The following is a 16,947-nucleotide window of genomic DNA, read 5'->3' on the forward strand; positions in this document are numbered from 1 at the left end:
ATCACCACTTCATACTTAGGAAATGTAGATGATACCAAACAGAGAGGAATGCACAATCATCAGATTGGACTGATTATAGTGGTCAAGTCAAAGAACAGTCGCAAACTCAACCCTCTTACCCCAACCAATTCTAAGTCCTGCACATGTGGGGAAAAAGAAAAACAAAAAAACAAAAAACAACCATACTATGAAACTGTGTAGTAGTTACCATAAAAGAGAAGAAGGAAAAAAGGAGGAAAAGAAATAAAGAAGCCAGGAAAAGCAGAAAGAAAAGGGGGCAGGAAGGACATTTCCCCAAGGCTTTCTTCTTTGTCCCTCCTAGACTCCATAATCTGGTCTCTTGCCTTCTAAAGCAACTTTTCTGGGATGTACTATCTCTGCTTGACACCCACAACTCCTAGTCCAGTCCATTTTCTATGGACTAAAAGTGATCAACTTTAAGACTATCTATATTAATTCTGCCCCTCTGAAATTCTATTTCCTCTTGCCTTTGTTCTATTCTAATAATTATCAACCTTTAAATTAAAAAAAAATACTCCTATTTCAGTGTTATAATTGTATGGAAGAACACAATAAAACCTTGAAGCAGAATAATTTGTCTATGTTAAAAGAAATCTCCTTGAACAGATGCATTAATAAACACTTTTCTGGGAGGGATACCTTTTGAGTTAATGCTATGAGGCTTCCAAATCTAGAGAGATGAATCACTTGCCCTGTTTGGGATACTAAATGGAAACTGGCAGATATGCTTAATTTATCCTGCTCAGTATTACAAAGCCTTTTCCTCGTCTGACTTTAGTATAGCCCTCTTGAAGTATTTGTTCTGGTAAGCAAAAGCAAATATTAGGTTTTAAACTCCATTTAGTGGGATAACAGTGATGATAATCTGACATCAGAGAACTGAATATCCCAGGCTTATTTTATGAAATGTATTTCCTCTCCAGATACATTGTCCTCAATAGGTTATCCCATCCTTCATCCTGCAATTCATATTTCTTGAGATTAGGGGAGGAAAAAGAAAGTCGAACACGAGCAGCCTCATACAAAATACTTTGGTAAAGCTTAGGTATATGAATTACCTTTAGCTCTTTCCACTCATGAGGGAAAACTTCCTTGCCTCATTAAATCTTTAATGCAATGTGTGCCAGGCACACTCTATTGTTATGTGTGGCATTAGGTTATACAGTGCATAGTAACTACAATGTTACTTGCAAACAAGCTGTTTCTTTCCCCTGAAGGTAAAATTAAAACAGGTACTCATGGGGAACAGCTATTTGTATTGTTCTTTTCTTAATGAGGTGAAGCTGAGGATCTGGAGAATGAAGGGCTTAACTCTGAACTATCTCCAGGAAACCATGGGTGCTGCTCTTCTGTTTACAGTGGGAAATTCCTTCTCAATTTGATATCTGAATCCCTCTGAAGAGAATATCCCTTAGTACATATGGAGAGAGAGGTAAAAGGCTGTCTTGTGGGGGTCCTTATGGAATGAATTATTCTCAGTAAATTCACTTTCTCTTTGAAAGGGATATATCCTTTCATCTCTGGTGAGTATACTCCCTTCCACAAAGTAAACATAATAATTGCATTGATGTAAACAAAATTGCACTTACTTCTACCTGTGGAAAATCATGTTTCTCTAGCCAATAGAAAGATAACAGGTTAGTTCCTCAATAGTTAGAGGAAATGAAACGTTCTATTGTCTGCATGTACAATACTGAAAAAAATTTACATAAATCAGTATTTTCCCCAAATGAGATAATTTGTATGCTAGATACCTTATTTGATTATTGACTGATGTTTTTATATAATCTGAAAGTCTCAAAGATAAAATTCACGAATTGCGTATACCAAGCCCCAAATTATACATGTATGTCAAAATACATTCTACTGACATATATACCTAAAACAAAAAATTGGTTGAATCTCCAGATGTAGAACCCGAAAATACAGAGGGCCAATTGTATACAAATTCTCCAACGTAAGTATCTGATCATACAATGCTACCCTTAGTTTCTATTCCACATTGTTTTTTTTTTGCAGTACTTGCTTTTTTATTTGTATGTTACGGGGGATTAAACCTAGGAATGATCTTAGCTAGATGCTTAGCCCTTTTTATCATATTTTGAGACAGGGTATCACTTAGTTGCTGAAGCTGACCTCAAACTTGCAATTCTCCTGCCTAAGCCTCCTAAATCACTGGGATTACAGACATGTTCTACCTTACCTGGTGTCCACTGAAAACTTTGCTTAGCATAGATATGACGTAGCTTAAAGTACACTGTGAGTACTCCAGCACTTTATGAAAATAAATTTTTGTTATTTAAGCTACTTGGTTTCTGATACTTTATTATAGTGGCTTGAGCAGATTAACACAGGGACAAAGCCTAGGCCAAAAGACATAGATTGAGGAATTAGGTTAGTTGTAGTTCAGTCCATGAGAGAGGAGTCCATGTGAAATGTGACAACCAAAGGAGAATGAAAAAGAGTCTTACAGTCACTCACTGAGTATAGAATAATTTTTTAAAAATGTATTTAAATAATGCATAGCTGTGTCCAACACAAGGAAAATAATGAGGAAGTTCAGTGTAATGGATGACAAAGGAATAAAAAAATCTTAAGAACTATTTCATGTCATATAAGATTAAGAATAGATTAAAAGAATTAATATCTCAAAATATAGTACTCAACTGTAGTAACTAAAACAGCATGATACTAACATAAATATAGACCAATGTAACTGAATGGAAAAGACAAAGGTAGTTTTTACATACTTATGATCAGCCAAATCATTTTTTGAAAAAGGTGCTAAGAATTCATAATGGAGAGAGAAACGACAATATCTTCAACAGCTGGTGCTAGGAAAACCAGATAACCATATGCAAAAGAATGAAGTTAGGCCCCTGTGTCTTACCACAAAACAAACATCAGTTTAAAATATATCAAACAATTTAAGTCCAGAAATGGTAAAACGACTAGAAAATATTCTAGGACATTGGTCAGGCAAGGATGTGTTTGGATAAGACCTCAAAGCAAACAAAGCAAAAATTGACAAATGATATTACACCAAAGTATGAATTTTCTGTACAGAAAATGAATCAGTCAAGAGATAACCTACAGAATGGCAGAAAACATTTGCAACTATGCATCTGTCAAAGTATCAATGTCCAAAGTGTATAAGAAACTCAAACAACTCAATAATATAAGACCAAACAAAAAGAAAACTAACAGACAAACCCTCCAAATAATCCATTAAAAATGGACAAAAGACCTGAATAGGTTATTTCCTAAAAGAAGACATATGGACAAGTATGTAAAAAAATGTTCAACATCATTCATCAGCAGGAAATACAAATGAAAAATCACAATGAGATATTGCTTTACCTCAACTAGAATTGCTGCTGTCAAAAAAAAAAAACAAAAAACAAAAAAATAATAATAAATACGATAGTGGCTGCTCAAAAAGAAAAACTCTGATACACTGTTAGTGGTAATGTAAATTAGTGGAGATATTATGGAAAACAGTAGGTATATTCTGCAAATCATTAAATATGGAACTACCATATGATATAGCAATCCCACCATTGGGTATATATATCTAAAGGAAATGAAATCACTCTATGTAAAAAGACATTTTCACTCTTATGTTTATTGCAGCACTATCCTCAATAGCCAAGATATGGAATCAACCTAAGTATTCATCAAAAATGAGCATTCATCAAAAATGAATGGGTAAAGTGATGCATATACACAATGGAATACAATTCAGCCATTTATAAAATGAAATCCCATCATTTCCAGCAACATGGATAAACCTAGAGGACATTTTTTTTAAGTAAAATAAGCCAGGCACAGAAAGATAAATAATACATGATAGCATTCGTGTAAAATTTAAAGAAGCTGATGTCATATAGTTAGTAGATTGTTGTTACCAGAGTCTGGAAAGAGGAGGAAAGAGAAAGGAACAGTGATAAATTGACCAATGAGTACACAGTTACCCAGTGGAGTGGGCTCTGGTGTTCTGTTGCATGATAGGGTGACTATCGTTAACAATATTGCTCTGATTATTTCAAAATAGCTAGAAGAGAAAATATAAATGTCCTTACCACAAAGAGATGATAGATTTATGAGATAATGAGTATGCTTTGATGATTCACTGATGTTTGCATTTATCAAAACCTCACATTGTACCCCACAAAAATGCATAAATATGATGTCAGTTACAAATAAAATTTTAAAAGTGGTCATTATTGGTTGCTATATAGTTTATATATGGCATATCAAGACACTCTTTCAATGGAGCACTACTCCATTGAAATGGACGGCTGGATTCGGGAGATGAAATAAGAAAGGGTGGATAGATAGAAAATAAAAAAAAAAAAAAATTAGTGCCATACTTCATGTGTCCAAGTTTGACAATAAAGTAATAAATAAGTATGGAAGAGAAATTGAAGCTAACTGATGATCTGCACTCTGGTGCACATTTAATTTGATGAAGAGAGTGAGGGTTAGGATACTGAAAGGTCTATAAGAGATTGTGGAAGCAAGGGAAAGGAGCAGTCTAACAAAGGTAACATCTGGAATATGGAGGAATGGAGAAATGGAGAACAGTCTTCATTCAAAGGTTTAGGAAAGAACAACATAGACTGAATATTCCCAGAGTTTTCCCACCAAAAATCAATATTCCTCAGAAGAGAAGTTGTTTTCTTAAAATTGACTCATTATAGCGTCCCACACAATAGTTTGTACTCTTTGAAGGAAACACATTCAGTGGCAACATTAGGAAATGCTTGATGTCATTTCTTACGAAGAGTTTGCTTTACAGATTTGTAGGAAAACTAAAACAAACAACAACAACAACAACAAAAACAACTTTGAGAATGAGCTATTCCTAGAGATACAATCTCTAAATTGTTGGATAACATCTTAAGCCATCCTTTCTAAAAATTACTGAAATCAGTATTTGGCTAAGTAGTTATGCAGATATGATTATAAATATTCACCTTTAGAGTTAAGGAAAAAGACAATGATTCTAATACTCTACAAATTGGTACTTTTACCATGTGGAAGAATATCTGGTAACAGTACCATACACATGTTTAAAACAATCTGTCTTTCACAAAATTTAGCAGGATGTAAATTGGATTAACTTGTGAAAAATTTTACGTGATTCAAAAAATGTTCTATTAATTCCAAAATATGACTATCAAAATGCCTGAAAGAATTTGCAATACATTGGTTTATAAAGTATGAGTGAAAGCATAATTTTTCATTACTATTAGAGTGAATAGAGGGCCTACTTCTTACTTGTATTTTACATTATCACTGACCTGCATGAGACACTTCTTTTCTTATATATTTATTTAGTTCTTTTCCCCATTACTCCTTTCCTTTCCTCTCTCATATTATATATGTGTTATGAGACTTTATAAATATTTCAAGTAGGTATAGAAAGTATATTAAAAATCAAATAGTATAAGTGAACTTTTTTGTTTCATATATAGTCTTAAAACTGAATGTTCAAATTATATACATTTTGGCTTTTATTAGCAAAATAAAATATTGCCTTTAATTCAAAATTCTTTATCTTTGGTTTTCTGTAGGAATTTTCTTAGTTAATATAATTTTTAAATTTTAGATAAGCATATTCAATAAAAATAATGTAATGCAAATTTTAAATAATCAAAATATGTTTGAAAGTCCAAAATATTTTGGAATGTTACAGACCTATATTTCAATGTTCTTCCCAAACAATGTCTACCTCTGACTGAATAATTTAATTAATTTAGAAAATTCTAAGTAGTCCAGTCCTCTTTGAAAAATATAAAACATTTTCTTTTTCTGCTGCCTTTTTGGATTCCTCTTATTGAGAAAGTGTCTGGCTGATTTGAACAAGCATGCTCTGTAAAATTTTGGATGCTTTTTTAATAGAACCCAAAGCCTTTTATATATATTCACCCCTCATTACTCACAATAATGCCAAATGCTATAGTCCAGACAGATATTTATTATTTTATATGTGAAAAGACATTAAAGTGGGACCATTTCTCAGTGGAGTAGGGAAATAAAAGTTTTCAGAAATTCTGTTCCTTCTAGAACACCATGTAATGAGCTCTTAGAAGACAGTGCAGAGCTACAATTTAAAATCCTGTTTAATCAGCCATAGCAAGCTATGTGCAGTCCCAATGGAACAACTCTGAAAGGAATCAGGACTCCTCCTCCTCTATCCAGTGCCTATCCAGGAATTGCTTTCTGGTCAGAGTCTGCAATGAAGGGCCACAGAGAGCCAAGGGCTGCAAAGCTGGGTCTCTGCATGTCAGCAAAGAGCAAACAGCAGAATACAAATCATCAACTTTGTTTTATGAATGTCTTTATTTACAAGGCTAGAGTAGAATTTTTAAAGTAAGAAGTGCAGCATTAGCATTGAATCTGTCAGTCACAGCTCCAATTTTGATTCCTGTACTATAAATGATATTGCATTCCTTTTTTTTTTATAAGTTTCTGCAAGGTTACTCTCAATGACAGAAAATATAAACCTCCAGCACTTATTGTAGGAGGCTTGGCTTGCATGTTTGAAGGAAATAAATTCGTTTAATGAAAAGGGAATAATAACCTTCATTCAAACTAAGCTTATTTGTTTGACAGGGGTAAGTATACCTTCTTAGGCAACTTTGATTGCATTTTAATATAAATTTTGGTGCTGATCTTCTTTTTATTTTATTTTATTTTATTTTTTAGTTCTCAATGTACCTTTATTTTATTTACATGTGATGCTGAGAATCGAACCCAGTGCCTCACACATGCTAGGCAAGCACTCTACCACTGAGCTACAACCCCATCCTGTGTGCTATTTTTTTATTTTCCTTTGACCAACAACAAAAGCTCATCTAGCTTTTGGTCTTGGTAAAATGCCCTTCAAATGGAGAGAGATCTTCATTGGCTGCATAAGACCCAAAGACAGTGGAGAGAAAATGGATAGAAATCTTTTAATTTTGACAATGATCCTTATTCTTTTGGGAATTATAAAGCTCATACTACAGACTGAGAAAATGACAGAAAGGACTGTATTGGTTTCATGGAACTTAACCTGTTCAGCAATCCTGCCACACTGGGGGAAACAGTACATGAATTTATATTTATGTCAGGCTTATAGTTGATGGGTAAGGTTTCGTTTAAAGGTTACTCCTAAAGAAATGTCTGTCATCAATACTCTTTTCTCTGGTGATTTCTGCTTCTTCCAAATACTGCCCTATAGAAAAATAAAATTATTTCAAAATAATAAGTAAAATATGATTTAATAACCTATCTCCTGTGCCATAATGATTATGCATCTCCTCTCTTGTAGCTCCCAGCCGTAGGAGGACAGTTGACATTTACCATCTCATATGACCTCGAGGAAGAGGAAGAAGATACAGAGTATGTTCTCCAGCTGATGGTCCTCTTAGAGGTAGTGTACTAAGCACATTGCTTTGTAACCCTAGTACACCATATGTCATTTCAGGTTACTCAGGCTCTTTTTACCTGGTTGGTTTGAAATTAATTTACGTAATTCTAAAGAAAAAAAAAATCTTAGGAATTTTTTTGGGGTGTAATTCCTATGTCTCACTCTAAGGACATATCTAGAAAACTAAATATATTCACTGGGTTCTAATAATAATGGAAACCTTTGGACCCGACTTATAAATTTAAATTTAGAGTATGATGATCATGTTTCTGTGACTATAAGTATGATGACAGTGTTTAGGTGAAAGCTGATTTATAGAGTTTATATAAATTTTCCATCTCCCCTTGCTTCCACGTAGATTTTACTATTTCCTTGTTTATATCAGTCATAAATAAGTGAAAAAAAATTGAAACCAGTTCATTTAGCTATAGGCTACAGTTAAAGCTTGACTTTGAAATCCCAATTTAGGTATGAAACATAGGAGAAACTGCTTTCAGGGTTTGGATGTTAGTAGTCAATTCCCAAATGCTGGAAACCAAGAGTAATCCTAGAAGTGCTCCCTTCCCTTTTCAGTTATGTCTACCCTTGCCCCATAGTCACACATACTCAAAGGCATACACATGCATTTCCATTCATGATTCCAAAAGGTAGAAGTCACGTTAGCCCGTTAGTAAACAGCCTCTGTTATTCTTTCCCTTAAACATTTCAAACATGTGGATCAGTGACAGAATGACAGATTTTTTTTCCTCTAAATGAATGTTTTTCAGAATTGATGAAGTGGTCTGAATTTTAGTTAGATAGATATTAAGATAGATATTAAGAAGTTATGTGTCATTAATATGAATGAACTAATACAAGGACAAACTAAATGTTCAAGATCAATCTATATTCCTTATTATTATGCCAGTCTCCTACTGTAATCATTGTATATAGACCTTTTTTATTTGTTTTACTTATGTACATAGAAGTCCTTTACACGAATAGCTTAATTAAGTAAAGCTTCCTTCCCTATTGTCCTTACCATCAACTAATATTTTCGAAATATATAATTTTTGTGTTCATGTGTAAAATCAGGGTGCCTATAATCACACGCATGCTTAGGCCTTGCCAGCTATCTGTTATTTTAGTTCATGAGGGAAGTGGGATCATACAAAACCAAGACGCTTATACTTTGCAGTGCATCTGGTGAAAGCTAATATTTAAATTCATGTATTCTGAAAATGCATGGAACAATAAGGAAAGCCAACCTAAAATCCAAAACCTACTGATAATAATTTATAGGATAAATAATCCAAATACAAATTTTTTTGTTTTACTTTTTTTTGCCTGGTTATCAATCTTATCTTGATATACTTTTTACCCTCCTTAGGGAAATGGCTTGAGAATCAGCACAGCCCAAGAAGAGGTGTATCTTCAACCATCTGAAGAACATGTCAGCATGTTAGCACTTAAAGAAGAGTCATTTACCATACATGGCACAAATTTTCCAGTCAGTAGAAAGGATTTTATGACAGTGCTTGTGAATTTGAAGAGAGTCCTCATACAAATCACATACAACTTTGGGATGGATGCCATCTTCAGGTAAAATCAGGAACTACACATTCTAAGTCCCCACATTTACCTTGGGGCAAACATGCATATGCTAGAAAAGTGAAGGGGCTTGAGTCAACTTCCTTGATCAGACCAACACAAATAACAAACTCTTTGTGCGAAGCTTACAAATAACATCTTACCAAAACTGGGGCTTGCATGATCTGGAGCTACAACTTCTTTTAAAAAAGGAAATAAAGTGTGATCAATATCTTGACTGGACAGAGGTTGCATGGATGTCTCAAGATACTGGGTGTCTTACCTGGTACCTGGCTAGAAGCTCTCCTCCTCTAACTGGTAGCCAATGAGATTAAAAGTCACCTTCAGCTGTACCACATGAACCCCTAGACAGTAGCAGCTCCCCATCAATCTTTTTGATACCCCTCACAGCTACGGGAGCTTTGTTTTGCTTTGCTTTAATGAATTCCTATAATTTGTTCTGCAAAACACACACACACACACACACACACACCAAACAAACAAACAAACAAACAAAAAAGTGAATTTTAAAACCTCTACATTTAGCCAGATGTGGTGGCACATGCCTGTAATCCCAGAGGCTTGGGGGGCTTAGGCAGGAAGATTACGAGTTCAAAGCCTGCCTCAATAACTTAGCAAGGCCCTAAGCAACTCAGTGTCTCTAAATAAAATACAAAAATAAATAAATAATGACAGAGGAAGTGGTTCAGTGGTTAAATACCCCTGAGTTCAATCCCCATTACAAAGGGGAAAAAATCTCTAGGTTTGTTCCTCCAAATACAAGATAAGAATAAGCATTGGTTTTCTGAAAGATGTTCATGAGCCCTTTAAAATTTTAAATATCACAAATAATTTGTCTTAGAAAAAAAAAACCAGATCATTGATGTTTTCTTTACAATTCTTCCAGAATATGTAATAAATAATGACTCCAAGGTTGAGACATGCTATACTAAAATGTAAAGTCACCTTTATGATGGCTCAGATAGTAGGAATCCAAAAAGATACAATTCCAGGGTACTCATGTTTAGAAAGTGGTTTGTAAAATATTTTCCTCCATAACTTAATTAACTAGTTTCTGTCTTAGTAGTATGTTGTTTGTAATAAAAAATGCAAGCCTCTTTATTTAAATAACTACCCATCCCTGTTCAAACCATTGTAAAATTATAATGGCCACATAGTATAAGAGGAAAGAATGTGGATTTTAGAGCCAAAATGAGTAGGAATTCGGCAAGCTCTCTTGCTTGTTGTGTGCATATGGCAAGAGATTGGGGTTTGTAGAACCTCAACTTTAATTGTAATGTGCAGATAATAATTCCTGTTTCCAGGGTTGCTGTGACAATAATATGTGATAATTACATAAAGTGCCCATTACCTAGAACATTTTCAAAGATTAGCTCTTTCTTTTTCTCCATGTTTTTTTTTTTTCTTTTAAATGAGATTGCCCTGGTTTGACACAAAAATAACCATATCTGACTGACTGTAGGGTGCTGTGTATTCCCTTTTTAAAACTGAGACAGAATTTTAACTTAAACTATATATGAATGAGCTCTTTCTCTTTTCCTGCTCTATGCAGATAACAAATAGCATAAGATATCATGGCATCTTACTTTTGAATCGGATTCAGTTAGATGATCAAGTTTGACCCCACACTGACAACTGATAGATCCTTAATCAAAGAAATGTCTCCAATATTAGTTATTTTATTTCAGATACCACCTCCCATTATTTACTTGTGCTGCCTAGTTTGTCTTTCACTTGTAACATTTCAGCAAAGTATCATTACCATTTCCCAAAGGAGGAAACTGCAGATTCATAAACAAAACCATTGCCAAACAATGTACCTCTTTTGCATAGGCAATTCTGCTAGAAGCAGGGTTAAAGTGCCATAAAGATGAGAAGCTGCACTTAGGAATTAATTATGTTTTTCCCATTTAGTAAATAGAGATTGTCATGATGTTTAAACAGTACAAAGAGATGAGTCCTCTAGCTTTCAAAATGAATGACAACCAAATTGACAAAAACTGGCTAGGGGGCTTATTTGTGTTTTGTCAACATTGTTTCTCAGGCTAGTTAATCCAAAGACACTTCTCCCTGATTTATGTCAAACAGTTTCAGTGTCTACCCTTCTTAAAATCACTGGTTTTATTTGAAGCTTTCTGAGGTATCCCTGTATATGCAGGACACATTCACAGACCATGGCTATGTGAACAGACATAGGAACAAATCCAAGTAGGTGTCTGCTTGCCGCCACCTTTATTACTAAAGCACCGTGGTTCAAGAAGTAAAAGCCAATTTAGATTTGAAATTCCTCCCCACTTCAGGTGAGCTGAAAGTCAGCATGAATCCCAAGTCAGTAAGCTTGCTATATTTTATTTATCTCTGATCTACTAGTAGATTGAGTCATATTTGTAAAACATCACCTGAATTGATTCAACTTGTCTTGCACAGTAGGCTTCTGACTTGGTATACTGTTTGTGTGCAGGCATGAGTAAAATGAAGCTATCACAACAGAAACTCATGTTTAGGCTTATTTAAGGAGGATTTACTTCCATGATAGTTCTCTCAGCAAATGGGCTTAGATCTGTCCGATTCTGTAGTCAGGTAGAATTATATAGTAGAAACCTGGGCTGCAGGTCAAGGATTTTGACTTTTGTTTTCAACTCAGTTATGTAATAATTGTATAAGTAAGTATGGCTTTGACCTCTTTGTACTTAATTTGCTTGCTTTCTCCTCCTCCTTCTCCTCCTCCTCCACCTCCTCCTCCTCTTCCTCTTCCTCCTCCTCCTCTTCTTCCTCCTCCTTCTTTTTTTTTTCTTCTTCTTGTAACTGGGGATTGAAACTGGGGGTAAACAACCACTGAGCCATACCCCTAGCCCTTTATATTTTGAGATGGGTCCTAACTATGTTGCTGAGGCTAGCCTCAATCTTGTGATCCTACTGCCGAAGCCTCCCAAGTCCCTGGGATAACAGGCATGCATCACCATGCAGTTTAAATCGCTTCATTTCTGAAAGAAGGAGGAGGACAATTGTGCTGTCAACGTCAAAATGTCACTTTGAAAAAGGAATTAGAGAGCTGCTGACGTGGTTTGATAGTGGAAGATCAACACACAGATATGAAGAATGCCTACCTGACCCACCTTATTCCAGGGGAGAGCATTTTTCTCTAAATACCATTAAGACTTGGAGACACCCAGAATAAGGCAGAATCAATTTCCACAATTATTTTTGTTCTTACTGTCATTCTTTTCCAGAAAAAGAAATTGATTTCCTTTTCACTGTCTTTCCTAATAAGACTAAGTAGAAACTTTTCATTCTTCTTTTTAGAGCATGAGAAAAATCAGACAAATCCAGCTACACATTTGTCTCTCTTAAATTCTCCAAACCTTGGATTGAGTAGCTCCCTTGATCTTTAACTCATGCAAGGCTTTTCTTAAGCACCTCTTAGTTATAGAATAAAATGTGTTCTCCTCTTATCCTAAAGTAAATTTTAATAGAATTCACTAAAGTAAATTTTAATAGAATTCACTAAAGTTTCTTCTCCTGTGAAGATACTTTCTCTAATTTTGAGGATAGATGTGTCCATTTGACTTGGTTTACCCAAAAAGAAGCTGAGTAAAAGTTATATATATATGATTGAATTTTTCCTAGAGGAAAAACATTGAATTGCCAGTGTGAGACTCTCTGGCACTTATTCATCTGGTAACAGATGATCAAACAACCTGAAACACTGACAGTACAAGGAGGTCAGCGGCCCTGGTTGTTTTGATCTTATGGTTGCTGAACAAAGGTTGGCTCTTGTAAAATCCTCTGCGGGCCTGAAGTACCCCTGAGAACTTGTAGTTGTTACCACAGTGTAATGGATCCCATCATGACTTTATCATGATATACCTCATATGTCTTTATTGCTTAAAAATGAATACTGAACCTTTAAAAGGCAATATTTATTCACATAACTTTTAAAGTTTAGGGGTTATGAGCTGAGAATGGTTACACAAAATTTAGACAATAAATAATCTAGAACAATTCTTGTAAACTAAGACATTTTGTTATAGAAAAAGAATTGACAGATGCATAGTATGCTTCCAATTTTTTATAATAATAATCCAGGTAACTACATTTTAAAGAAAGTATACTGATAAAGACTCTAGAACTTAAAAACTTTTGTGCACCTCACTTGGTATCAGGCAGTGAGTGGGTAAGAGGTACAACCAGCATTTGAGCTCATACATGCTTTCTCCTGTCATCTTTAATTACTTCCCAGTGCTACCCTGTAAATACTGGATTCAGTCTGCAAACATTTTTATAGAGCACCTTCTACGTGTATCTATTTAGTTCTCACTCCAGTAAAATGGTAGAAATAATATCTAACTTATAACACTGAAGATTAAGTGAGAAAATCATGTCTATAAAACACCAGACTTAACATGTGTTGGGAAGCAATGGAGGGTAACAAGGAGGCCCCTGGTTTTGGAGTTTCACTCAGGTTTGGATCTGGGCTACACTGCTCACTAACTGTACATGTTGTACAAGGCACTTTACTTCTCTGAGCTTTAGTTTCTTCATTTGTAAATTTGAGGGGAAAACGTGATTTTTACATTGAGAGTATTGATACTTAAATGAGATGTCTTTAAGCACCCATTATAGCACACTGAAGATAGTAGACACAAATTTAAGTAATAATTATTAATATGTGCTAGTTTTAAGCTAAACAACAAGGAAAAAAGATGTATAAATGATCATTGAGTTCAAAGAAGGTGTAGTCTTGTAGGGAAGGTGGAATTGCATATTTATGACAATTAAACTGTACAATAGAAGTGAATATAGTGTAGACTGGCAAGACTAAGGAGGAAGAGATGAATCTATACATTAGCATTTAATATAGACTTGGTAGATGGCTACAGTACTATCAGATTTTATCATTTACTTCCCCTATTTGATATAGGGTTGAAAATGTTTGGAGAAAATATATGCCCCTTTTCCAGATGGCTGTATCAGACATTGACTGAAACACTGAGTGATTTTGTTGCCTCTTTAGGAATGCAGTAAAAATTACTAGGCTCCTCTAATTACTTACACAATTTCCATCACACAGAGACTAAAGAAATTCTGAATCTGCATCTTAGGTTTTGACAAAAACAAAACAACAAAAATACTTCAATAGCAATAAAATACTTATGATAGTTAACCCAATGTAACATTGTTTTAAGTGGGATAAAATAGAGAGTCCTTCAATGTAAAAAGGAGAGTGGAAAGGCAAAAAAAAAAAAAAAAATTGTAAGACCAAAGGTCTTTCTGTTATTTCAAAATGTGATGTTTTCTGGTGGTGCTGGTTGTTTTAGTGTAGTATAACTATACTACGTCTAATTCTGGTGGGGAGTGTAGTAAATCAAAAATATAGTAAGGTAGTACAAGGACAATGTTTCTGATATGATTTCAGTATTTTTCATAATAGCTTACATAATCATGTCTTTTCTCTTCATCTGTTGTCTTATCTGCACTTTCAAGTCATAAAAATAAAAATAAGAAAAGATAGCTAAAGCATTTGACTTAGTTGACAAATCTTTGACAGCTCATGCATCTCCAAAATTTAGTACTTTATTACTGCCAACATTTCGTATTTAAATGAATGCAGGCTGGTAACAAGAAAATAAAATGACCATATTGAAGGGGGAAAAAAAATAAACTGCAGCCTTCTTCATGAGTAACACTTAAAACTGTTAAACGCATTAAAATCCCATTTAACAAATAGCAGAACCTAATGAACGCTGGGACTACTCAGTGAATACTAATGTGGAATATTATTGGGAAAGATGTTTGAGTGTTGAAATTTCTCATAGCTCAAAATGGCTATACAAATTAAGGAGAGGAACATCTGTTGTTCAAAAGACAAATGAAATTTGGCAGTTCGCAGAAAATATTTTTGTTTTTGTTATCTTTATATTTTAAATTGTTTCTTAAAGTGGTCAATTGCTCATTCTTCTACCTGGAAACTTCCAATGCTCTTCCTTTAAGCTTTTTATATCAATTTTATATGGGAAATCCTAAGATTTTATCTATGTGCAATCGATCAACCTGCTAATTAGTGCACTGTGACAATCTATTGCTTGATAAACAATTAATATATTAATCTGTTCGTGAATACTTATAGCAGCCAAAAGGTGGAAACAACACAAAAATCCATCAACAGAAAAATGGGTAAACAAAATATAGTATATACATGCAACAGTATATGACTCAAGCATGTGAGTCATATATTGTTGCATGTATATACCATTCTAGAATGGACCTCAATACAGGCTAAGTGAAAATAATCAGACACCAGGGTCACGTATTGCTTGATACTGTTAATATGAAATATCCAGAATTAGTAAATTCACAGTGATAGAAGCAGATTGATAGCTGATAGAGGTTGGAGGAAGAGGGGAAGAGACAGTGGCTACTTAATTTGCATGAGGTTTTCTTTGAGGCTGATGAAAATGTTTCCGATCTAGACAGAGGTAATAGTTGCATAGCATTGTGAATGTACTAAGTGATGCAGAATTGCACACTTTAAGAGTTCATTTTGTTGTGTGAATTCCACCTCAGATAATAAAAAGAGGAAGAAATGCCTAAGACACTGCATGCCATTGTGCACAAGGCTGCTTGGTGAGGGGAAGATCATTTAGTGATTTTCAAATGACCCATGTAACATGAACACTGTATGATGGCGATTTTTAATGCCTACGTGTCGAGGACCTTCTATCAGGATGTCTAAGCTGTGCCCCTAGAAAAGACAACATCCAAGAAATAATGCCGGATGAGTTCATCTGCCGTTAAAGATAATGCCCTGGTCTTTACAAGGCACCAGCTGTCACTCAACACAGAAGATTTCATCCAGCTGCCTATTTTTTTTTTTTTAAGATTTCAGTTCCCTTTCCATTTCTGCTTCTTGATCATAATGAACTCATACAAATTCCAAAGTAATATCAGTGTCTAGGATTAGTAAAGTGGAAGTAAAGCCAATAAAGATTTTAGGAACTTGTTGAAAAGTTTACAATGTTGTTGAAGGTTGTCACTTTTGAAAATAACGTTTAAACCTTGTCATGAGCCCTTTAGCTTTGCTCTCTGGATTGGCTACAGCATACATTCCTACATCCAGCAAGCTCTTGGTTTACATGTAAATCCCTGATTAATAAAAATCTCTTGAGTAAGAAATTTAGAATGCCCTAGCAAGAGCAGCTGAAATTTTATGGCTAAAGGGTGCCATATTATGTCTTACAAAGATCCATCAATCATTTTAAAAAACAAAGTTTATTATTGTGAATCAACACAGGTTGTTTAGGGTTTTTTTTTCTTTTTTGTTCATTTGGTTGATTTTTTGCTTGTAAACATAGAAGTTTATTTGTCAACGTTCTGGAAGTCTGAGATCAGGGTGACAGCACGGTCAGGCTCTGCTGAGAGTCCTCTTCCAGGTAGCAGGCTGCACTCTTTTTATTGTATCCTTACATGCTGGAAATAGGGCAAAAAATGCTATTGGGGTCTCTTAAAAAGCCATTAATGCCGTGAGGGCTCTGACCTCAGGACTGAATTTCCTCCCAAAGGCCCCATGTGTTAATATTGTCATTTTGGGAGTTAGGATTCACTTTTATATTATTAATTTTTATTTTTTTTGTCTAACATGTACTATTTACATTAATGAGGTTCAGTGTAATATTTCTTTTTTTAAAAAATATATTTATTTATTTTTATGTGGTGCTGATGATCTAACCCAGTGACTCAGATGTGCAAGGCAGGTGCTCTGCCACTGAGCTACAGCCCCAGCCCTCAGTGTAATATATCAAAACATACAGCATATCATGATGAGATACAGCCTCCTCTTATACATCCCCTTCCCTTACCACTAATAATCACTACTCCACATTCAGGTCAATTTTTATATATTTTTTAAATTCCACATA

The 16,947-nt window shown here is 34.6% G+C and overlaps 1 protein-coding gene across 6 annotated transcripts in view; it reads left to right on the forward strand.

Annotated features, from left to right (window-relative positions):
* The window catches only part of Lama2 (laminin subunit alpha 2), a 564,351-nt gene that overhangs the window by 297,536 nt on the left and 249,868 nt on the right, over positions 1 to 16,947 (forward strand). For all 6 annotated transcript variants that reach the window (XM_058581074.1, XM_058581053.1, XM_058581067.1 and 3 more), the window contains exons 13-14: positions 7,343 to 7,444; positions 8,811 to 9,022. In XM_058581074.1, coding sequence (XP_058437057.1) covers positions 7,343 to 7,444; positions 8,811 to 9,022 — 314 coding nt within the window. The remainder of the gene's footprint in view (positions 1 to 7,342; positions 7,445 to 8,810; positions 9,023 to 16,947) is intronic.

The sequence above is a fragment of the Marmota monax genome, unplaced genomic scaffold, assembly GCF_021218885.2.
Source record: "Marmota monax isolate L192 unplaced genomic scaffold, Marmota_monax_Labrador192_F-V1.1 WCK01_AAM20220418_F8-fsc00030, whole genome shotgun sequence".
NCBI classification, from domain to species: domain Eukaryota; kingdom Metazoa; phylum Chordata; class Mammalia; order Rodentia; family Sciuridae; genus Marmota; species Marmota monax.